Below are 24,518 nucleotides of genomic sequence, written 5' to 3'. Positions count from 1 at the left end.
ACCACGTGACTTAGCACGCGCAATTTCTTGAATCAGTTATGAGTAAAGCGCAAGCTGTAACGTCGTTTACAGTTAGTAATCACGAGCTCCCTCACGTGACTTCATAACGGATTTAACCGATAGCCCAATACGCTGCCGTTTGCACTGGTTTATATTTGAATTCATTAACAGGTTCTAATAGGTTCTAATATGATTTTGTTTCAAAATGAAGATTGAAGATCATCCACGGCGGCAGTAGGAGATTTAAGTTGGATGACTTCTGGTGTTGACAGTCTTTTTGCTTTTATTTGCAGAATTTATTTCCTTCTTTGCAAGTTGTGTTCTCTCAAGACTCGCAGCTCGGCCAAATTCTGGCGTGAAGGCTTATCACCTTCCTCTTTAATGCAGGTTTGCAGCCCACATCAGTCGCCAGTTGGAGTCAAATTAATGAAAAATTTAGGGTCGTGTAATTAGTCTCATGCATCCACAAATTTGATAACTTTTAACTCAAAATGGGTATAAACTTATGGTGATTTAATAAGAATGCAGTGAAGAATTAAGAGATATTCAAGTGCCTGCACTTGTGTTGGTTTCCCATATCCCAACCAATCCAACATTTCAGGATAAGGCTTTTCGTTTAAATTAATAGCACAACGTTCCAGAGGGATAGTCCAAATTCTTGTTGCGTTCTCTCAACTCTCAATTCTCATGATATTAGTTATAGCTTCGTAAAGAACATTTGGCAACCTCAGATGGAGGAATCTGAAACAGAGATGGCGTCATTGCCCTATGATTGAGGCTTTGAATTAACTCTTTCCCAGCATGTTGCTTTGATTCATGAGGATATGCATTCTCTTTTTTTTTTTTCATAATACATTAATTAAAAATTATACAAATGGAAGAAGGAAGCAAGTAGAGTAAATCAAACATTGAACATGACAAGGTACAAGAAGCAAGCGAGTCTCAGGTATCAAGCTTTCCTAGGCGACAACCAAGTTCAACAAAGCAAAGGTGAAGCAAGGCAAACAAGAATTCAAGCCGCACGTCATAGACTCACCAAGCTTCAACACAGTGAACAAATCAAGGCTGCTTACCAGCATTTGTTGTATAAGCAAACTTCTCAGTTTTATGTCACAACAGATGGTATCTCGTGTTCTTGAGCAGAGAAGATACAATAATATTTACCATTAGAATCTGCTATCAACTCTGTTAAACGTTGTTGTTCCATGACCTGTGTCTTCATTTTCGCCATGCTTTAAATTGTCTTTGTTCCCTGCTGTATGCAAGTGATTTTGATCTTAATCTCTCAACTTCGCATCTATTATTGCTGGCCTATCTTCTTCCGACACAGAGAGACATTTCAAGGCAAGTACTACAAGAATTTGCAATTGCTTCACTTTTCCTTGACCCGGTTGAATTCCAACGACAATGGGGTCCATTATCTCAACAAACCTATTATTTTCAATATGTTTCTTGACCCAATCCTTAAATAAAGTTTCATCAAGGCAACATTGAAAATCATGTCTTCTTGCCAGTCAAAAGCTCAAGCAGCAAGGCAGCAAAGCTATTAACATCGCAATTTTCTCTGAATGCTCCATGAGAATGGTATTTATGTTATGATCCAACTCAAACCTGGCAAGATATTGTCTGTTTTGAGCCTTAACAAGGCCGCATGGTTTAGTTTCTAGGAGACCCATACATCCCAAAAAGCATATTATCAATAAAGGTGTGGATAAGCTCTTATAAACCCAGCATCTCTCTTGTACTTTGTCGATGTGAGCTTGTCTTGGGTGTTACAATTCAGGTGCCATTAATCCAAATTTGGCGATTGTGTGAAGTACTCTTATGCGTATTTTAACCTCTGAAACAAAAGCTGGTGACATGGAGCTATTACATGCATTATCATTAAATTAATATACGAGCTAATCTCAAAGTATGTGTTGTATGCATGTTCTTAATGTGGCTCACATTCATGAGTTTGAGATTAATTAAGACTACTCACATTTTATGATTAGATAATGATAAGAATAGTTGTTCCATATTTCTAAAAAATTAAGATAAGGATAATTTCTCATTTTCTTGATGGAGGGAAGTGAATGAAGTCCATAAAATAGACTAAGGGTCCTTAGCCTAGCCTACATACGACTTTCCGTGAGAATTACCCATCGAATTAAAGGCTATATAGAGGAATAGACTAGCAAATTCTAACTATTTTTTAAATTAACTTAAATAATAATGACTGGAGGTAGAGGTACGTAACTTATTTAAGTTTATAATCTAAAATATATTTGGAAAAATGCTCATCCCTAAGGTTTAAAATAGCCTATTTTATCCTTACTATTTAAATAATAGTCTGTTTTATCCCTATTTTTTAAGCAATAGCCTGAAACACTCTTTCATTAATTTACTGTTATTATACCGTATAATTCATTGAGGGCAAAATAAGATTTCTAAATAATGATCAATTATTTTAAAATAAACTCTCAAACACAAATAAAAAATATTTGTCTTTCTACATAAATTTAAAATTTAAGGATTACTTAAGAATGAAAAAAATAACATTAAATAATATGTAAAATATACATTTAGGACAAAAAAAAACATAGATTTCCCAAGCACTAGATTATTTTTTTTATCCTTTAGCTTATTCTTAACTTTAATAAGGTCGAAATAAATAAATAAATGATCAATCAGTGCTGTTATTCTACTGAAAGTAATTATGGACTCCTTTATTTACTTAAAAAAAATACACACTAAATACATAACAAAATACATTTAAAAATACTGAAAAATAAAATATAATGCATTGGATTTTTTTTTTATCTTTTAGCTTATTCTTGACCTTAATATAAACAATGATTCTTGATGAAAAGAATTATTATTATTATTATTATTTTGTTGACTTTATTAAAAAAAGAATTTAATGAACACATATGTGTGTGTGTGTGTGTGTTTTGCATATTCTTTATTATTTTTTTGTTTCATTAAGTTATACTTAAATTTTAAATTTATGCAAAAAAGTCAAATGTTATTCAATTATTCTTGAGATTTTTATTTTAAAAAGCTTTATATATTGATTTAACTAAAAAATTTTATTTTACCCTCAATGAATTTCAGAGTAAACTAATTATAAATTCACGGAAGAATATTTTAGGCTATTATTTGAAAAATAAGAATGAAACGAGCTAATTTTTAAAAAATAAGGATGAAATAAGTTATTATCTTAAACCCTAAGGATGAAAATAACTTTTTCCCAATATATTTCTACATATATTATTAAGCTAACAGAACGGATGATGTAATGCATATGTACGTGCCTCTAGACAGCAAATTCAGAGAAGCATTATTGCAAACTCAACAGTTAACCGTTCAAAGTCAGTGGGACAATTACGTTTGGCCCTTGCTTGGAAATTTCTAATTTCAAAGGCAGCAAAGTCAGGGGAAATTTAATTGTTCAAAATCAATATATAAACATGGTGGCCCTAGCTAAGAAGATAACATGCACGATGAGGATAAACAATTACCCTAATCTTTCTTTTGTAGATAAGTTAATAAAAATAAAGATAGATTGTGAAAGAAGACGTGTCTATAGATGGCCGATTCAGAACTTAATTAAGATCATTCGTTATATTTATTTTTAATTGAGACAGAGCCTCTCATGTTGCCATTAATACGTAGACAAGTACGAATCTGATGCGTAATAGTACATTTGCAATTTTGTTTAACTAATTGTTAAGTTGAAATATAAAACAAGTCTTCCCCAATCAACCACGAAGAATTAAGACGCATTTAGTTTTTTAATCTGAAATTTAAAATCAGTCTGAATTTTATGGAAGTCTTAACTGATGGTTTGAATACAAATGTCTATATGATGTTTTTTTTTAATATCTAAATATAATTGACATTATTTTTGTTTCTATAGCTAAAAAACTCTTAAATATGGTGTTTAAAATTTATATCCTTGTAAGTTAAAATGAATAAAGAGATTAAATTTTATAGTTAAGCAAATAAGTATATTTAATAGATATGTTTTGGGATATAATATTTATTTCTTCATACCTTTTTTTATTTAGATAAAAGTCACAAAAATTTACTCTTTTTTGTTAATTCAAATGTAAATATTTGAAAATCAAATATAAATTAAAAAAACAGACGAGTAATTTTTTAAAAAAATTCAAATTAAAAAAATTCCAATTTTAGACATTTAACCAACAAGCCTCCATTTCATCTTGGTCAGTGAGAGTCGTTGGCTACCACGAAATTTCTGATCCCTGTCTAGTATGGGCGTGTCATGAATTAAGCCAAGCGTTTTAATTTTTGCCTTAAAAAAATTTCCATTCTCTGCTCTAGAAAATTGAAAAAAAAAAAAGTAAAACATAGTTCACGTTGGTATTATTATCATATTACCATTATAAACATCTCAACCGTTACTTAAGTACTCTATGGTTCGGGTCTTTAGCTGGGTTATTGATAGGAATCAACCGTTTATTCGCTAACGCAGTATCAATCACCATCGGTTGTTCTTCTACTGATTAAAAGTATTATCAACAATCCCATCAAACATATTACTTTCAACGTGTCTTAACTGGGGAAAGCATTAATAAATCATCAGGACAAGCTTTTTATAAGTAAATTTCTGCCCAAACAAAACATCAAGTAACGACGTATACCAAAACTACATTTTCAATTAAATGTGTGGTTACCATTTTCAATAAAATGTATGACTTTCTTTATCCATGCTCTGCATTTAGTCATCTCTCAGACTGAAGACTTTTCTTGGCTTCAATAATTGATGCAGATTATACACAGTAGTATAAATTGGCATGGAGTCCAGGAGTTTCGATATAACAATATATCCTCAAAGCTAATGATAATTACAATGTCATCCAAATTGTTCCTTCTATTTGAAAATATAGCTTTGTTTTCTGTGATATTTCTCCAATTGAAGCCCACAATTGCTGATTCTAACAAAAAAACGATAAAGTGCATTGATGAGGAGAGAGAAGCGCTTCTCACTTTTAAACGGAGCTTGGTAGATGAACATGGCGTTCTGTCTTCCTGGGGAAGAGAAGATGACAAAAGAGATTGCTGTAAATGGAGAGGAGTCCACTGTAGCAACACAACTGGCCATGTCAAGGTGCTTAATCTTCGAACATCCGACGAGGAAAACGATCAGCGGAAGGCCTTGAAAGGTGAAATTAGTCCTGCTTTGCTTGAATTGCATGATATAAGATATTTGGACCTTAGTAACAATCACTTCAGTGCAAGCCCAGTTCCTGAGTTCATTGGTTCCCTCAGCAAATTGAGGTACCTCAATATCTCTTGTAGCATACCTTTAGAACTCCCTCGTACATTGCGGAACTTTTCAGGATTGGAATATCTCAACCTAGAAAACTCTCATTTATTTAGCGTGGGAAGCTTAGAGTGGCTTTCTCGTCTTTCTTCTTTAAGACACCTTGACCTGAGTTACATTAATCTCACTAAATCTAGAGATTGGTTTCAAGTAGTTGCCAAGCTCCGTTCCCTAAAAACATTAGTCCTCCGCTCGTGTGCTCTTCCACCTATCAATCCATCGTTTATTTGGCACTTCAATTTGAGTACGTCTATTGAGACCCTTGATCTTGCTGACAACAATCTCCCTTCTTCTTCAGTATACCCTTGGCTTTTCAATCTTAGTCGGAATATGCTTCATCTTAACCTTGGCTCTAATTCATTACGAGGTTCAATCCCAGAGGCTTTTCAAAACATGGTTTCTCTTAAAAGTCTTTGTCTCTCTGCTAGTGAACTTGAAGGTGGGATTCCAAAATTCTTTGGAAACATGTGTAGCTTAAAAAAGTTAGGCTTGCCTTACAACAAACTCAGTGGACAATTCTCACAAGTAATTCAAAATCTGTCTTGTGGATGCGTGGTGAATTCACTAGAGGGGCTATATTTACATGATAATGACTTCACGGGGCCAGTACCTCATCTTGGAGGATTTTCATCGCTGGAAGCATTGAAGCTTGACATTAATCGTTTGAATGGAACTATAAACGAAAGCCTCAGCCGCTTGTTCAAGCTTAAGACTCTGTCATTTGATAGGAATTCATTCACAGGAGTTATCTCTCAAACCTTTTTTTCTAATATGTCCAACTTGCAGGAGTTGTTTTTAGCTGATAACTCTCTGACTCTGAAATTGAGTGATGATTGGGTTCCTCCCTTTCAACTGAAACGTTTAAGTATCGCCTCTTGCAAGATGGGACCTAATTTTCCAAAATGGCTTCAAACTCAGAATCAACTTGTGCATCTTCACATCGCCAATGTTGGAATCTCAGACACTATTCCTGATTGGTTCTGGGATCTGTCCAGTAAACTCTCGTACTTAAATCTCTCTAACAATCATATCAAGGGTAAACTTCCTGATTTGTCCTTAAGATTTGATGGTACTCGTATTGGTGGTACTTGTATAGACATCAATTCAAACCACTTTGAGGGCCCAATTCCACCACTTCCTTCAAATTCGCCGTTCTTAAATCTCTCTAAAAATAAGTTCATAGGGTCAGTTACTTTCTTATGTTCTATCAGTGAAAACACATGGAACTTTTTAGATCTCTCGAGTAACTTATTGTCTGGAGAACTTCCTGATTGTTGGTTGCACTTTGATAGCCTATTCGCTCTTAACTTGGCAAATAATAGCTTCTCAGGAAAAATACCAGACTCAATGGGTTTCCTGAATAACATCCGGACACTGAATTTACACAACAATAGGTTAACCGGGGAATTGCCTTCATCTTTAAGGAATTGCTCCCAACTGAGAGTTTTGGATCTCGGGAAGAACACATTTTTTGGTGAGATACCAACGTGGATAGGGGAAAGTCTACAAAATTTGATTGTTCTTAGCCTAAAATCTAACAAATTTCATGGAAATATACCTTATCAATTGTGCCATTTGGGATTTATTCAAGTCTTGGATCTTTCTTTTAACAATATATCGGGAAAGATACCAAAGTGTTTCAATAATTTTTCAGCCATGACCTATGAAAGATGTTCCAATCCTACCATTGGGTTCGGCAAATACATCTTAGTTCCCCCTAGAACTGGATACTACTATAAATATTTGGTCAATTTACTGTTGACATGGAAAGGAAGTGAAAATGAGTACAAAAGTACTTTGGGACTTGTAAGGTGCCTCGACCTTTCGAGTAACAAATTAGATGGAGCAATTCCTGAAGAGATTATGGATCTTGTGGGGTTGATTGCCTTAAACCTTTCAAGAAACAATTTAACCGGACCAATCACTCCGAAGATTGGTGAGTTAACATCATTGGATTTCCTGGATTTGTCTAGAAATCTGTTTTCTGGAAGTATTCCATCTAGCCTCTCTCAGTTAAGTGGTCTTGGTGTCTTGGACTTGTCGTACAACAACTTGTCAGGAAAAATCCCATTAGGCACTCAGCTCCAGAGCTTCAATGCTTCAGTGTACGCTGGAAATCTTGAACTTTGTGGCCTTCCACTCGCAAATAAGTGTCCGGATGAAGAATCAACTCCAAGTCCAGGCACAGACGATGATTCAGACACTCTAGAAGATGAGGACGATCAGTTTCTAACTCTCGAATTTTACGTGAGCTCGATTCTTGGTTTCTTTGTTGGATTCTGGGGAGTCTGCGGAACTTTAATGCTGAATAGGTCGTGGAGACATGGTTACTTCAACTTCCTGACTGGTATGAAAGATTGGGTCTATGTGACAGCAGCTGTGAATATTGCCAAACTGCAAAGAAAGTTTAAGAACTAACTAAACGGTAATACTCCTTAACATTGGGTTTCAGACTTTCAGTCATTGTTGTCAGCTCACGTGCTATTAATTTCTTCATCCTTAAATTTTACTTTTTCTCTTAGCTTTTGTTCTGCCAACTAATTGTTCATCTTCTTTTTCTTTTTTTTTCATTCACCATCTTTTTGGCAGGGTATCTCTGGGATGGCATCTTGCCATTATTATTCAGAGTGGTCATTTGATATTTGGACTCTTTCTAAAAAATTAACTCATATGATGCACATTGTATTATTGGGTGTATGCTTGAAGAAACTTGTATGCGGTTCTCCTTAGACCATCGTCCATCTATGCGTTTATATACTCTGGTTAGAGTTCAATTATGCTATTAATCCATTACAGCAATAAAGGCAGTCAAATTCTGCTCTGCTATTGATCAATGTTTGCTCTTTTTTCCTTTTCATTGGGTGAATAAATAATAAAAGACAAATCGAATCTTTCTATTTAAAGAGTTGTTGACTAATAAAACTACTAAATGGATGATAAAATTAATTAATTAATTAATTAAACTAGAATAATCTTATTGACAAAGTAGGTGGTAGGTTCGTACGATTCCGGATCATTGGTACTAAAATGTGAAGGAAGAGATCGAACTTTACAAGAATTTGTTCTTACTGTATTCGAACTGGTAATTGATTAAATTTGATTAAATTTCTATGATGGTGACATATAATGACTTAAATATTATTTTCAGAGAATATCACACACGACTTTTCTATCCTAATTTTTATCAATTTTCCGAACGTATCATCACATACCATCACGTTCAAGACCCGGCCAACTCTATAACTAAGGTGTTACTAACGCACATTAATATTACATCGCATTTTCACTGCCATGGCCAATTTCAGCGTTTCTCATCATTACTCTCTATTTTGGCAAGTATGGTAGGAATCTTTAAAACAACGTACAAGAATCAAGGGGAAGAAATAAGAAACTGTAAAGAAACATAAGTGGGATATATAGTTTGTGAGAGCATTCAATTCAGTTCGTGGGGGCATAAGCTTAAATAATTGATGCAATTTTAAGAGGTGTTTTTTTTTTCCCCCTTGTACAAGGCTAGCTCCGTGTGTGACACTATCGGCACACAACAGTGGTGAATAATATTGCCAAATTGCAACAAAGCTGCAGGGGCTAAAAGTTAAGTGTGTGAATATATAATATTGCCAAATTGTTAAGACTTATAGTTTACCAAACTTTTGTCTAATTGATTTTTCAAAGGACAGTGTTAGGTGTTGGTTGTTTTTTAATTTGAAGTCTGAATTTAATTTTTTTTAGACATTTACTTATTTTAGTATGTTTGTTTTTTTAACTTGTCACTTATCGTCAAACAATTTTATCTGAATAAAAAAAATAGAAAAAGTGCACTTTTATCTGAAGTCTGAAATCTAAATGAAAAATTATAATTTCAAATCTCAAAAATAACCTTAATAATTCATGTATTTCCAATATTATGTATAAAACCTAATATTTTTGTATTATCCTAAGTTATTTTTTTAATTGCTTTAAATTTTTATTCATATGGTAACATTAACTAGACTAAAATACGGAACAAATTAAATTATGTCAATTGTGATGAATCAAAACTAAAACAACACTATTGACTTTATAATGAAAATTGATGTTATAATTACATCTTTTATTACAAAATTAAATTAAAATCAATAGTGATAGTATTTTTTATAATGCTACCAAACTAATCAACTTCTAAAAATTATAAACTATAAATAATAAATATATGCATTATTTAAAAAGATATTTATGTCAAATTATTAACTTTTAAATTTTTCTATTCAGATGTTGAAAAAAGAAAAATAAAAAAGTCATTTAAATATTTTTATTCAGACTTATTTAAACTTCAATTAAATATTTTTCACCATTACTCTCTGTTCAGGTAAGTTTGGTAGGAATCTTCAATACAATGTAAAAGAATCAAGGGAAGAAATAAGAAACGATAAAGGAATATTAAGTGGAAAATTTAGTTTGTGAGAGCATTTCAATTCAGTTTATGGGGGGCATAAGCTTCAATATATCCTTAACAATATATCCTCAATACCAATGATAATTACAACATCATTTTCAGAGACCTTGTTAATTTACATTATAAGGTAACTTAACACCACCTCATTTTCTGAGAAGACTATTGACTTGAATGAAGAATCTGTTGTTGACTCATAACAAATCTCAATCTTTCTTGTGCATGCATTACCACCTTAGTAATTCAATTTCAACCCTCTGATTGTTTTGCCTATTGACAAGTTGCAGTATTTTGAATTACAAGTCTCCCGTCATCACTTCCCCATTCAGACATTTGATCGAACACCAAGCTGAATTCTTCAAACACCCTGCTAATCTTAACTCTAAAAATTTTCTGATTGAATTTAAATGACAGTAAATTTTTCATTGTAGTTAATTACAAGTTACTAATTAAGTATTTCTATATTAGTTAATTGTATGAAAATAATCGATGAACTTATCCTCCTCTGGAATCATGAATCTAGATTGTACTCTTATAGGTATTGGAAATAATCAAAAGCCACAGAGCAAGAAGAAAGTCATTGAAGCCCTTGGATTGGATTGCTGCTATTGCATATTAAGCTCCTGCTGCAGCAGCTAGTGCTATTTTTTAAATCTACTCAATTGGTCAAGAAAGTTTTTTGGATGCTTCTAAAAATATTTATATGTATAGTATCTTTGACTTAAGATTGTACTCCAAGCTGAGAACCAAGACACAGTTAAACAAAAAGGTTTTCTTTCTGCGTTAGTATTTATAAATTCAAACCTTGACACACTAGACTAAATCTCTAACTTTCATACAAACTACAAAAGATAAGTCCATGCAATTGCATCACACAATCCAAAAGTATGTCATCACAAAAACCTGTAGAGAAATTGGGTTATTAATTTTCAACAGAGAGCGTCTGAATTTTTGCAGTTTTTGTAGCATCGAGATCAGAACCAAACTAGATAACAAATATGCAATAGGCAAGTGGTGAAGAAATAGAGAGAAGACACCAAGAAAAGGCAAGTTTAAGTTGCAGATGCTCAACTGTAAAATAACAGAGATATTGCAGGTTCATATAATAGGAAAGATGACACAGAAGAAGCATGGACAAACTCACAGCTCTTTTGAAAGCCAAAACTCCAGCATTGGCTTACAGCCACACTCAGTCTCGTCCTGAAATCAGACTCAATTTTGATGACATGAAGCCTTATAAACATAGTTAGAGAACATTAAACTTTGTTCATATTGAAAAATGGTTAACTCTTCCATTTCTTGTCCACATAAACCTTAAAGGCAGATGTCGCTTCTAGAACCTTTGACAGCGGCCACTAAACTAAGATGATTCAAAACAAAAATATCATATTCACAAAAATAAGATATACAGGAACAGGGAACTCTTACGTTCTATTGATCAAACACCATCTATTCTACCTGATTACATTCTTAAGAGGAATTGAAAAATGTTTCGGATAGGAAAGTTTGTTGGATGCATGCAAGTTTATTTGCTACAGAGCTTCCATTATGGAGCAGTCTTCTTTCAATATCTTAGGCCATGCAAAAGGGACATAACATGTTAATACAAGTTGGACAAAAAGCATGTGGTTCTTATAAATGTGATATGTGAATAATGTGCGACTAAAACAAGTACATCAATGTAGTTCTGAGTTCTTTACAGTCATAACCTGAAGTCTTTCGGGATCATCTCCGATACTCTATATCTTAAGTTAACTTATACCACTGAGGTAGATACAAATAAAGCAATGAAATAACTTTTACAACAACCTTCTCAGATTCAAGTTTGTACCCACTAATCCTTTAAATTATGGTCTTTCTTTTTCTTGATTACTCTTAAGTATCTCACAATCATCTAATCCAAGAATTGTCGTAGGTAGTGACCAAAACATAACTTTGGGCTGGCTTTACTGCTTTCAGATTTTTAGCTCCCATATCATTAACTGACAACACTAATTTTGATGAATCACAAGGAAGCCATTTGGACTTCATGCTCTCGCTCTCAAAGAGACAAGGTCCCAATTCTCAAATTCCAAATAGTTAGGCACACCAGAAAACCCAATTATGTTTGCATTGCCTCATGGATCTCAGGCGAACCCAAATTCTAAATAACTGCAAATGAATTTGATTTGGGTATGAGTTAATTCAACAATGAATCAATACAATACAGTAGTAAAATATTTCATTTATGAATGAAACTACAGGATTTTCATAACGTTTAAAAATAATAGTACGATAGGATCCAACCAACATAAACAAGTGGCTAACCTGTTATGAATCTCTCACAAAAACGTGGTGCTCTTATAAGTATTTCAAGATGTTTTCTCCATCAGTTTATTGGCGGCAGAATGCTTGACTTGGCTCTGCCATACACCCGTCCATGACCTTTTCCTACAGTATGAAATGGACTTCTCCAAATGGAACATGATGTCCGGCTCACACTACATATTAAGTAATTAAACAAGAAACTGTATCAACTTTCTTGGAATTGCAAAACAATGGGGACCCAAATTAAAAAAAAATTCAACAAGCTCTGTATTTTCAAGATGAGTCTGAAATTTATTCATCTATATCATGAGAGATCTTACCAAAATTCCAAATCCACAGTCCGCGGTTTCAAATAACAAGTACATGAATTCCAAAATTGCAAGCTCATTGTGCAACAAGAAAGAAATAATGTTAATCAATCATTTACTATTAACCACTGTTGATAATCACCACCAAAAAGCATACCAAAGTAAAAATGATATCATCACAGCACACACACAGAAGAAACATTTATGCAACATGTTTCTGTACAAATACAAATTAACCGAGACCCAGAAAATAAAGATCAAATCGTTAGAAACCCCATTAAGCAAAATCATCAAAAACCACTCATTGTCAATGTCAGCCTTACATGTCACACCACAACAAGATTTTGATACTTGATGGTCGCGGCATTGGCAAGAATATCGCATCTTTGAACCCTAATTGCAATATTGAACTTCCAACGGTTAGCGTAGACTAAGATCTCTGAGGCGCAGGTTAGCAACAAGGAAGCACATTCACTACGGAGATTGTGTGCCCGTCATGAAAGTCACAGAGCTATCTTGATTTAGATTTCAAGCATCAGAAAATGAAAGTCACTTCGCTTATAATTTTATCTAGCGAATTTCTTTTTTCTAATTTTAAAATAAATTATTGATAAAACAGGTTTACTAATTAATACTTTCAAATAAAAAAAATAACGATAATAATCTCAATTACTTGCACCGCACGTGCGCGTTAAAAAACCACCCGGAAATTCAAAATCCAACTACAACGGCAGGCAAACATCACTCCGGTTAATCAAGTTGAGGATGTCACGACGCCATTTTTCGTTGCCCTGTTTGCTAATAGCAGTTAGTTGTTGGCGCTTAAATTTTACACACCAAACTTCAATAATTAATTTTTTCAGATAAACTTAAATATGACGTAACATAATATCCAATTTCCTAAACACTAAATTCAAATTAGAGACATCGCTAACGGTTATATAATTCCTACGCGCCCATCAGACCCGATCAAACAGCTATATAAGTGCCCCCAACATAACATACACCGCCTTATCGCAACACTACTTGATTAACAAGTAACTGAGAGATTTTTCAAATCCTACGTTTTTTTTTTTTCAAATTCTTCTCTTATTCATCAACCAAATCCTACCCACCAAAAATCTTCTCAAACTCATCTGATTCAATCTTGATTTCTGATTTCGTCGATCGCTTTTTGATTCCCAAAACACCAACACAATGTCTCCTCACGTTGGATTAAGATTTTATCCAACAGAATAGGAATTGCTGGAGTTCTATCTCCTTCACAAAATTACCCAAAATCTTAATCTCTACCAAGCCGGCGATGATATTCCAGTGAAGGATTGCGATCTCTATAGCCCTCATGAGCCGAACTTGATTTGGGATTTGTACAGAGGAGACCAAATTAATGGCAGGTCAAGCACTCTACTTCTTCACCCAGTTAAAGAAGGCGTCTCCTAAGGATTCAAGGTTCAACATAAAGATTGGCTTGGATGCTTGGCAGGGTGAGGATAGAGCCAAGCTTGTTCTCACTGTTGGCTCTAAAGATCAAATTCTAGGGTTCAAGAAAAGGTTTAGGTATGAAAGTCGTGAAAACTTGGAACAGAATAGGAGGTGGATTATGCATGAATTCACCATTAATCCAGCCTTGTTGGGTGATCAATACTCACATAAAGCACGCAATTTTGTTCTCTGCCGCGTCAAAAAGAATAAATTAGAAAACCACTTGGAGAAAGCCAATTTGGGCGAAAAGAGATCTTCTGGTTCCAAGAGAAAGTTGAAAGAAGTAGTGACCTCCAGTAGCCACATTGATCACGATGACGAGTGCTTTCAGAGCAAGCGCTTAAAGGCTCATCAAAATTCGGTTTTGATAGAACAAAGCCACTCACTATGCTCGAGTAGCAGTCTGCACACAATGGAGCACCAAGGGGAGATTGATAACATCTTGGAAATTGTGGAATTCGAAGTGGAGATTGATTATTTACCTAACAGACTTGTTTTTAATGTGCAGGAGTTTTTGTCTGAACTCGATCAAATTGCTGAACCTAGGGATGAAGAAAAAGGAGATGGGGCTGCTGCCGGTAGGGTTTCTATCGAGAGTCAATCAAGTACTTAATCGAGTAATGTAATTGCAAGCAATGCACTAGAGAGGAGTGAGAAATTCTGATCTCGCTCTTGCTCTTAGCTGTTGAGTGTTAGAAAATGCATATTTATAAAGAAGAAAACCGTCATTTTATATTTCAAGTCTTACTAACAACCCTTACTTTTATGTATTTAACCTTCTTGTGATTTAATTACATGTGTTTTATTTTAATTAAGTATTTTATGTATTTTAGGGGCATTATAGTCATTTCACAATAAAGGAGAGATCAGACGGCAAAACGGACATCACTTTTGAACTGAGAACAGTCGAAAACCTTAGGAGGAGCATAAAAGGAAAAATGGCACTATTCACGTGTACGGTACTGTCTACGTTACTGTTCACGACACTGTTCACATAGACGGATCGATGACGTGGCATTGACCGATGATGTGGCATTGACTGATGAGGTGTCACGATCCTGTTGGACTAAAATTCTTATGTACTGTTGATGGTGACGTGGCAACATATCAGTGGACGAAAAATCTCGCATACGGTACATGCATCACACAGGATTATTTTCAACTAAACCGCGTTACTGTTCAACCCGGGTCAAACCGTGTTACTGCTCATCTGCGTGGTCAAACCGCGTACTGTTGACTGATGACGTGGCGTAATCCTGAGCGTCCAAACTGTTTTTAATTCGATGGCCATGATTTACTCCATGTATCTATAAAAAGGGGGCCTCCCCCCCTAATTTGATATCTCTGAATCCATTTTTGGGATCCATTTTCTGTAATTCCTTCTCCATCTTGTATTTTCTTCGTATTTTAATAAATTCTCATTTTGCCCCTAATTCAATTATGAGTAGCTAATTTCCTTTCAAGCTTGGGTTGAAGGTGAAGTCTCAACATGTGTCATGGGCTTTATTTGGTAAATTTATTTTCTCTCCCCCTCTAGTTTTTGTGGATGTTTTGACTTCTCGTCGACAAATAATACTAATCTTGTCTAGTACCGCCTTGGTTTCACCGGCCCTCTAGTACAAAGTTATTATTATTTGGCACGATAAGCCCTTAGCACCATATTGATTAGAGTGTGGTTCATGAGGTGTGGATTCCCCCCTCATGATTTAATTGGCATTAATACGGATTATTTAGCCCATGATGCATGTTGATACGGATCCAGATACCCAAGTACGTCATTTCAATAGATTTCTCTTCAATTTATTTTCGCCATTGCAAATCCAATTTTAGAATTTATTATCGTCATTTCAATTCCAATTTTAGGATAATTTAAATCACTTTCACCACAATTCCAATCACCCATTTACAAAATTAATTCTACACACAATTAAAATCCACCTCCTCGTGGGATCGACACTCGTCACTATTGATCTATACTACAATAGATTCGTGCACTTGCGAGTACATTAAAATTTGCACAACAAATTTTTGGCTCCGTTACCGGGGAGGTAAGTAATTTTAATTCATAGAATTAATTTTTGTGAATAATTCCATTTAATTGTTTTCTTGTATTTAAAAAAAAAAGAAAAAAAAGTGAATCTACATTTAAAAGTTAGTATTTCTTTTCTTTTTCTCTTCTTTAAAATTCTGTAATTTAATTTTCAATTTATTTTTCTTTGTAAATTTTTTTTGTTTATCTTATTAATTTATTTTTAGTTAATTTATTTCACGTATTTTTTTTTGTGTATTTTTATTGTAAGGTTGTAATAGCGCAATAAGGTTAGTATCGTAATTTCTCCCTCTTCTTTATTTTTATTTGTTTTGTTCCCATCTTTATTTTTATTTTATTTGTTTTGCATGCATGGTCGTAGGTCATTATTATCTAATCTTGAACCTATAGACCTTGAACTTGAGAAAACACTTCACACACACAAACAAGTTAAAAATAAAATGGATTTGCAACCACAGGAGAGACCATTTAAGGATTACTTCAGTCCTTTAGCTAATTTGAGCACATCATGTATAAGATACCCAAATGTAGCTGCTAGGAGTTTTGAACTAAAACCTAGTGTGCTAAATTGTCTCCCCACATTTTATGGCCTAGAAAATGAGGACCCATATAATCATTTGAATAATTTTCATGCTATTTGTCAAACATTTAAATATGAGAATTTTTCAGATGATGATGTTAAACTTAGATTATTCCCATTTTCTTTAAAGGATAGAGCTCGTTCATGGTTAAATACTTTGCCTGCTAATAGCATTACATCATGGGAACAAATGGTAACTAAATTTTTGAATAAATATTTCCCAGTGCATAAAACCAATGGTATTCGCAGGGAAATCTCGTGGTTTACCCAGAGAGAAGACGAGCAGTTTTTCGAAACATGGGAGCGATTCAATGGGCTACTCTTGAAGTGTCCACATCATGGGTACGAGAAATGGCACCAATGCCAATACTTTTTGGAGGGATTATTGCCGAATGTGCAAGAATGGCTAATGACAACAAGTGGAGGAGAGCTAATGTCAAAAAGTGCATTAGAGATTTGGGAATTCTTCCAGCGACAAGCAGATAATTCCCAACAACGGAGTCGATCACTCAGGAATACTAAAAGAATTAAAGGAGTGAATGAGGTTCACATTGGCGAGTCAACTTTAGGAATCAAAGAAGTCAAGGAGATGGTTGAAGGTCTTGCTCGACAAATAGCATCGTTATCGACTGTTAAATCAACTAAACCACATGACCTTGACTCATACTCAGATCAAGCCAATGCCAAAGGTATAATGAGAAAACCATTAAATTACAACCCATACTCCAACACATATAATCCTGGATGGAGAGACCACCCCAATTTTTTATGGTCTCAAGGATTCCAACAGAATGGACCAGCAACTCCAGCTCTACCAATGCAACAAATTCCTCAAGTTCCTCAAGCCTCTCAGCCACCATTTAGACCATACAATCAGAACTAGAACTACTCTCAACCCAGACCATGGGAGGATTCATTCCAGAATCTCAAGAATCTTACTCACTCCACGATTGAGCAACAAAACCACACCATTGATGGACTACGAAATGAGTTGAGAGCAGGCTTCAACTCACAAGCTCAATTAGTTTCAAGCCTCGAGAAGATGGTGAGTCAACTTGCTTCTTCAGTTCAGACTTTGGCAATGACTGTTGAGAAAGGTAAGTTTCCAAGTCAACCAGTGCCTAATCCTAAAGGAGTGCATGAAGTAAATACCAGTTCACCACAGCAGCATGGAGAAGTCAAAGCAGTCATGACCTTGCGAAAAGGAAAAGAAGTCGATAACAAAGTGGAGATGCCGGTGACAAAAGAAAATCAAATTGTACCTGTGAATGTTGAGGACTCACCACCGGAGGAAAAAAAAGAAACCAACCCACGAGAAGATGTTCCTAAAGCTCCATTTCCTCAGAGGTTAGCGAAAGGAAAGAAGGAAAAATCCACAGGTGAGATTCTCGAAATCTTCAAACAGGTAAGTGTTAACATCCCTTTACTTGATGTTATAAAGCAAGTTCCATCTTATGCCAAGTTTCTTAAAGACCTTTGTACTAAAAAGAGAAATATGCATGTTCAAAAGAAGGCATTTTTAACAGAAAACGTTAGTTCTATACTCCAACACAAAATTCCTCTAAAATGTAATGACCCAGGCTCCCCCACTATCTCATGTAGTATAGGGAACCACACAATTGAGAATGCTTTGTTGGATTTAGGAGCTAGTGTAAATCTTTTGCCTTACTCTGTATTCGTGAAACTTGGACTTGGAGAATTACACCCAACTCCAGTGGTGTTACAGCTTGCAGATCGGTCCACGAAAATACCTCGTGGCATTGTGGAGGACGTGCTTATCCAGGTAGACAAGTTTTATTTTCCTGTTAATTTCATTGTAATTGACACTCAACCAATATAGGATTCAAGGAAGCACATCCCCATTATTCTAGGCCGACCTTTCTTGGCAACTGCGGATGCTCACATTCAATGCAGGACTGGAAATATGCAGTTGTCCTTCGGCAACATGACTATGGAGCTAAACATTTTCAACATTGCCAAACAACCTCACAGTGCAGATGATGGAATTGTTGATGTGGATTTAATTGAAGCATTAGTTGATGATACTTTTGTTTCAAACCTTAGTGATGATCCTTTACAAACATGTTTAACTCACTTTGGTTTGGATTTTGATATTGACAGATCGGTCGATGAGGTCAACGCCCTACTTGACTCAGCACCATCCATGGACACTAATAAATGGAAGTCAAGAGTTGAACAACTAGCACCATCAGAGAAGAAACTCATTCCATCATCAGAATCACCACCGAAACTCGAGCTCAAACCATTGCCCAACACATTGGAATATGCATTTTTGGGAGAAGAAAGTACTCTACCGGTAATCATCTCATCATCCCTAAATGACGAACAAAAAGGTAAGTTGTTGGATGTTTTAAAAGAGCACAAAGGAGCATTAGGATGGACCATAGCCGACATCAAAGGTATAAACCCAGTAGACTGTATGCATTACATTCACCTCGATGAAAATGCTAAATCTTCTAGGGAAATGCAACGTCGGTTAAATCCTAATATGAAAGAAGTTGTTAGAATTGAAGTCCTTAAGCTATTAGACGCAGGTATCATTTACCTAATTTCTGATAGTTCATGGGTCAGTCCTGTACAAGTTGTCCCCAAAAAGTCAGGAGTCACAGTAGTTACCAATGCCGATAATGAATTGATACTAACTAGAGTAACTACAGGATGGCGTGTATGCATTGATTATAGAAAGTTGAATTCTGTCACACGTAAAGACCATTTTCCTTTACCATTTATCGATCAAATGCTTGATAGATTAGCAGGCCATGAATTTTATTGCTTTCTAGATGGCTACTCAAGATACAATCAGATTCCAATAGCACCAAAAGATCAAGAGAAGACCACTTTCACTTGCCCTTTTGACACTTTTGCATATAGGAGGATGCCATTTGGATTATGTAATGCACCTGCTACATTTCAACGATGCATGTTGAGCATTTTTTCTGATATGGTTGAACAATTCCTTGAAGTCTTTATGGATGATTTTTCTGTCTTTGGTGACTCGTTTGATCAATGTTTACATCATCTAACACTAGTTCTGCAGAGATGTATCGAGAAGAACTTAGTCTTAAATTGGGAGAAATGTCATTTTATGGTAAAACAAGGTATTGTTCTCGGTCACATCATTTCAAGCAAAGGTATTGAGGTTGACAAAGCTAAGGTGGATCTCATTTATAATCTTCCTCCACCTAAAACAGTCAGAGAAGTAAGATCTTTCCTTGGGCATGCTGGTTTTTATAGACGTTTCATTAAAGATTTTAGCAAAGTTTCTAGACCCTTATGCAATCTACTTGCTAAGGATGTACCTTTTGTCTTTGATGATTCATGTCTTGTGGCATTTGGAAAATTAAAGCAGTTGTTGACATCATCACCCATCATTCAGCCCCCAAATTGGAGTTTACCATTTGAGCTCATGTGTGATGCATCTGATTATGCAATAGGAGCAGTGTTAGGACAAAGAGTTGATCGAATTTCCCATGTTATTTACTATGCTAGTATGACATTGAATGATGCACAGTTGAACTATTCAACTACTGAAAAAGAAATGCTAGCAATAGTGTTTGCATTGGAAAAATTTCGATCTTATCTCATTGGTTGTAAAATAATTATATTCACAGATCATGCTGCTCTTAAATATCTTCTCACAAAAAAGATGCAAAAGCTAGACTAATTCGTTGGGTGTTACTTTTGCAGGAGTTCGACTTGGAATTCAAAGATAAGAAAGGCACAGAAAATGCCGTGGCGGACCATATCTCTCGTCTCCATTTTGACACAATTATGGAAACATTACCATTGAATGAGTCATTTTCAGATGAATAATTAATGAGTGTGGAAGTATTACCATGGTATGCTGATATAGTTAATTATCTTGTTACAGGGAAACTTCCAGAGCATTGGACCAAGCAAGACAAGGTTAAATTCTTTGCAGAAATAAAGAATTTCTTTTGGAATGACCCGTATTTGTTCAAGTATTGTGCAGATCAAATTGTTAGACGATGTGTCCCAGAAAATGAAATTCAGAATATTCTTTTATTCTGCCATGAACAAGCTTGTGGAGGCCATTTTAGTGCTAAGAAAACAGCAACTAAAGTTTTACAATGTGGTTTTTATTGGCCAACTATATTTCGAGATGCTTACACTTTTGTTCTTCATGTGATAGGTGTCAACGAATGAGGAGCATTACACGAAGGAACATGATGCCACTAAATCCAATTTTAGTGGTTGAGATTTTTGATATATGGGGTATCGACTTCATGGGACCCTTTCCCCCTTCTTTTGGCCATCAATACATATTGGTTGCTGTTGACTATGTATCGAAATGGGTAGAAGCAATTCCATGCAGAACCAATGATCACAAGGTGGTGATAGGATTTTTGAAAAGCAATATTGTCTCACGCTTTGGATTCCCTCGAGTAATAATCAGTGATGGTGGTGCCCACTTTTGTAACAACGCATTCAAAGCTCTTTTGACAAAGTATTCAATCACACACAAAGTGGCGACCCCGTATCATCTGCAACCCAATGGCCAAGTTGAGATCTCCAATCGAGAAATAAAGCACATATTAGAAAAGACGGTGAGGCCGGACAGAAAAGATTGGTCATTAAGATTTGATGATGCATTATGGGCATATAGAACGGCTTTCAAGACCCCGATTGGGATGTCACCCTACAGGCTAGTGTATGGAAAAGCTTGCCACCTACATGTGGAACTCGAACATCGTGCGTATTGGGCCATCAAGAAATTCAACTTTGACATGCAGCAAGCCAGCTCAGAAAGAAGATTACAACTGGCAGAACTTGAAGAAATTCGCAATGACGCATATGAAAATGCCAAGATTTACAAGCAACGAATGAAAGTCTTCCATGATAAGCAAATTATGAGAAAATCGTTCACTCTAGGTCAGAAAGTGCTTTTATTCAATTCTCGCTTGCACCTATTCCCAGGTAAGTTATGCTCTCGATGGTCTGGTCCCTTTATTGTTCATACTGTTTTTTCACATGGGGCAATTGAAATTAAGGACCCAAAGAACGGTGTCACGTTTAAAGTTAATGGTCAAAGATTAAAGCCATATCTAGAGTACTAACCACATGGAGAAGATACCGAAATAAATTTGAGTGACCCACCAGATTTGAATTGATTTTTTTTCTTTTCGTTGATTTGATTTTTTTTCTTTCTTTATATTATTCTTCTGCTAATTGAAATTATTTTTTGCATAAGTGTGTTTGTTTAACTATTAAGTTTTCTTTTATCATTTTTAATCATGAGTACCTTACTTAGACCGTTCCTCCTGAACATTCTTAAACCACTTCAACGTGTCAAAACTCTTCTTAAAAGGCAGATTCAATTTTGTAAAACACATCGCATTTGGGCTCTACAACCACCAGAGTTAGTAGCCTATGTTGAGGGTTTAGAACGCTAACTCAGAGACATTGAGAGAAGTGTTTACGACATCCAGTTGGAGCTTGAGGTAAATTCAATAAGAGGACGATTTTAATTTTCCTTGTGTGCTTTAATTTGTTTTTCTGTTTGTGTACTTTAGTTTGTTACCCCGGTGAAGTGGCGGATAACGGTATTCCGTGACAATCAAGTTGGTTACTTCAGTTTCCCATAATAACTGATATTCTGAGGTGAAAGTATGGACAAACACGACATTCTAGCGAAGCTTCACAAGCGATTCCCTTCACTTCCTCAGAATTCCCTCCTTATGATCTATAAAGCTCGGTCCGAACGCATGCGATTACTCATGAGGAATAATATACCTGCTGACATCCGTTGGTTAATCGAGGCTAAAGTACGATCGGCAGGTGAGTTACCTCCAAAATTTATTGCATACATGCCTGGTTGTGGTAAAGGAAATTATGCAAGAAAACGACGAGCTCGACGAATTTCTGTTGCTTGTCATAAGTGTGCTAGAATGAGTTGCAATAAAAACCCATGTTCTTTAGGAATAGTGTCTGATAACAGGGAAGATAAGATTCAATTCATTAGGCATGGCTTGAATAAGGAGTCATTGGATGATATCCTTTTATCTCTTGAAACGCATCCCAGTGGATATGTGCAAGGAGCGATTCTCCAGTTATGGACATTATTCCAGAAAGAGCATGCACGATATAGTCTCCGGAATCTGACTATAAACGACCCTGTTTGCCAGTTTATAAGAAAACTGGATAGGAAGCCTATCCTAGACCCATAGAAGGCGTTTAAGCCGTTTCTGGACGTAAAACCAGAGGAAGATGTGAGCCACAATTGCAACTACCTGTAAATATCCTTTTACTTTACTGTTATTTCACTATTGTTTTATTGTGTGCATTCTTGTCTTTAATAATTTTATTACTGTTTGCTTTTTCCTTATTACTGTTTGTTTTTTCCTTTTTACTGTTTCCTTTTTGACTCGCGAGCCACGTGCTTTACGCGTTATTTGACACTGACATGTTACCTCATACACAACTGTGACCCACTGTCACCAAGACTCTTAAATGTGATTTTTTTTTGTCAAGCACTCACAAATTATTTTTTGAGAAGTATCCCAATGGCAGCTACTCCCAATAGACAATTCAAGAACATTTGTTTGCTTTCTGGATTTAACTATGGCAAACATAAAGAGTTCGTTGAGGCAGCCATAGATCTTGGTCGAAGCATAGCAGCGAGAAAATTACACTTGGTGTATGGAGGAGGTAATCGAGGGTTATCAAAAATGGTCTCAGAAGCACCTTTTATAAGAGGCAGCCAAGTGTTAGGCATCATCCCAAGAGCCCTAAAACCTTTGGGCAGTTCGTCTGACTCATCAACTGGAGAAGAGTTAGTCATCTCAGGTATGCAAGAAAGAATAACTGAAATGCTTAATCATGCTGATGCTTTTATTTTCTTTCCAGGAGATCTTTCAACACTAGAGGCACTTATCACACTAGCATCTTGGGCCCATCTGCATATCCACTAGAAACCCATCGGTTTGTTAAATGTCAATAACTTTTATGATGGCTTTATCGCATTTCTTAACCATGCAATAAAAAACTATTTCATTCCCTCTAATGCGAAAAAACTCTTTATTTGTGCTCACACTGCTAATGAGCTACTTGATATGTTACAAGCTTATAAACCGGAGCCAGACCCCTGGACTTTTGTGTTGGAGCATCCAAATAATGATGGTAACGGTAGCCGCAGTAAGAAGTACAAATTAGATTTAACTCTCCGCTTGTAAATATTATTTTCTGTGTTGCACCACCCAGGTGATGTCTTCTAAACTCTAATTCTTTCCTTTCAAACATTGAGGACAATGTTTCGTTCTGGTTGGGGGGAGGAATAATCGACAATTGTGGAATTTTGGTTAAGTTTTTACTAATTTTTTGTTGTAGAAACTAATTGTTGCTAACTTTTTGTGTTGAAGATGGCTGAATATGGAGGGTAGTGACTCTAGAAACGCATCTTTATCGTTTTTAAAAAAAATTAATTAAAAAAAAAATTATAAAAAAATTTATTTTTCTTTATTAAGTTTTGATGTTCATTTTTCTTCTTCTTTTTAATTTCTCCTCTATAAATATACATTTTCCAACTTTTGAGTCGAAGATGGCTGAATATGGAGTGTAGTGCCTCTAGAAACACATCATCTTAAAAAAAAAAATCATTTTCGTTTTCTATCATTTTACGTGCATCATTTTCACATTTCTGCATGCATATTTTCCTTTCATGTTTAGAATAGGTTGGGGGGTAGAATGTTGTTTAAAAAAAAATTGTGTGATTTGTTTTAACATTGGATGACATGATTAATTTCAAATTTTAGTATTTGTATTATCTTTGGTCTTAAGTGATGTTACATTATGTTTGCTACTCTACATGTTGATGTCGGAGACAAATATGAGTTGCTTGAAGGAATGAACATGTCATAATAAGTACCAAGTGAGTTTTTGAGCCTATCATTTTTCTTGGAGAGTAACCCTTTTGCTCATTCTTTATACAGCTTAACAGTTTATTATTGTATACACGATCTCTAGATTTCTTTTGAGTTAACCCTTAA

General features: G+C 35.2%; 1 protein-coding gene, 1 long non-coding RNA gene and 1 other non-coding gene across 3 annotated transcripts in view; 1 reads left to right on the top strand and 2 right to left on the bottom strand.

Moving 5' to 3' along the window:
* The first annotated feature begins 4,858 nt into the window (after positions 1–4,858).
* The window catches only part of LOC102614135 (receptor-like protein EIX1), a 144,581-nt gene continuing 124,921 nt past the window's right edge, over positions 4,859–24,518 (top strand). Inside the window, exon 1 of the mRNA XM_052433982.1 lies at positions 4,859–7,143. Within this exon, the coding sequence (XP_052289942.1) occupies positions 4,859–7,143 (2,285 nt within the window). The remainder of the gene's footprint in view (positions 7,144–24,518) is intronic.
* On the bottom strand, positions 11,375–13,047 carry LOC102613638 (uncharacterized). The gene is made up of 3 exons (XR_008051698.1): positions 12,392–13,047; positions 12,072–12,244; positions 11,375–11,915 (listed from the first exon to the last, which is right to left on the bottom strand). It is a non-coding gene; the product is annotated as an uncharacterized LOC102613638 (long non-coding RNA).
* Positions 16,733–16,836, bottom strand: LOC127900144 (small nucleolar RNA R71). The gene has a single exon (XR_008052164.1). It is a non-coding gene; the product is annotated as a small nucleolar RNA R71 (small nucleolar RNA).

Source organism: Citrus sinensis, chromosome 9 (genome assembly GCF_022201045.2).
Source record: "Citrus sinensis cultivar Valencia sweet orange chromosome 9, DVS_A1.0, whole genome shotgun sequence".
Classification (NCBI taxonomy): Eukaryota; Viridiplantae; Streptophyta; class Magnoliopsida; order Sapindales; family Rutaceae; genus Citrus; species Citrus sinensis.
The sequence above is the reverse complement of the archived record's forward strand: the minus strand, read 5'-3'. Positions and strand labels throughout refer to the sequence as shown.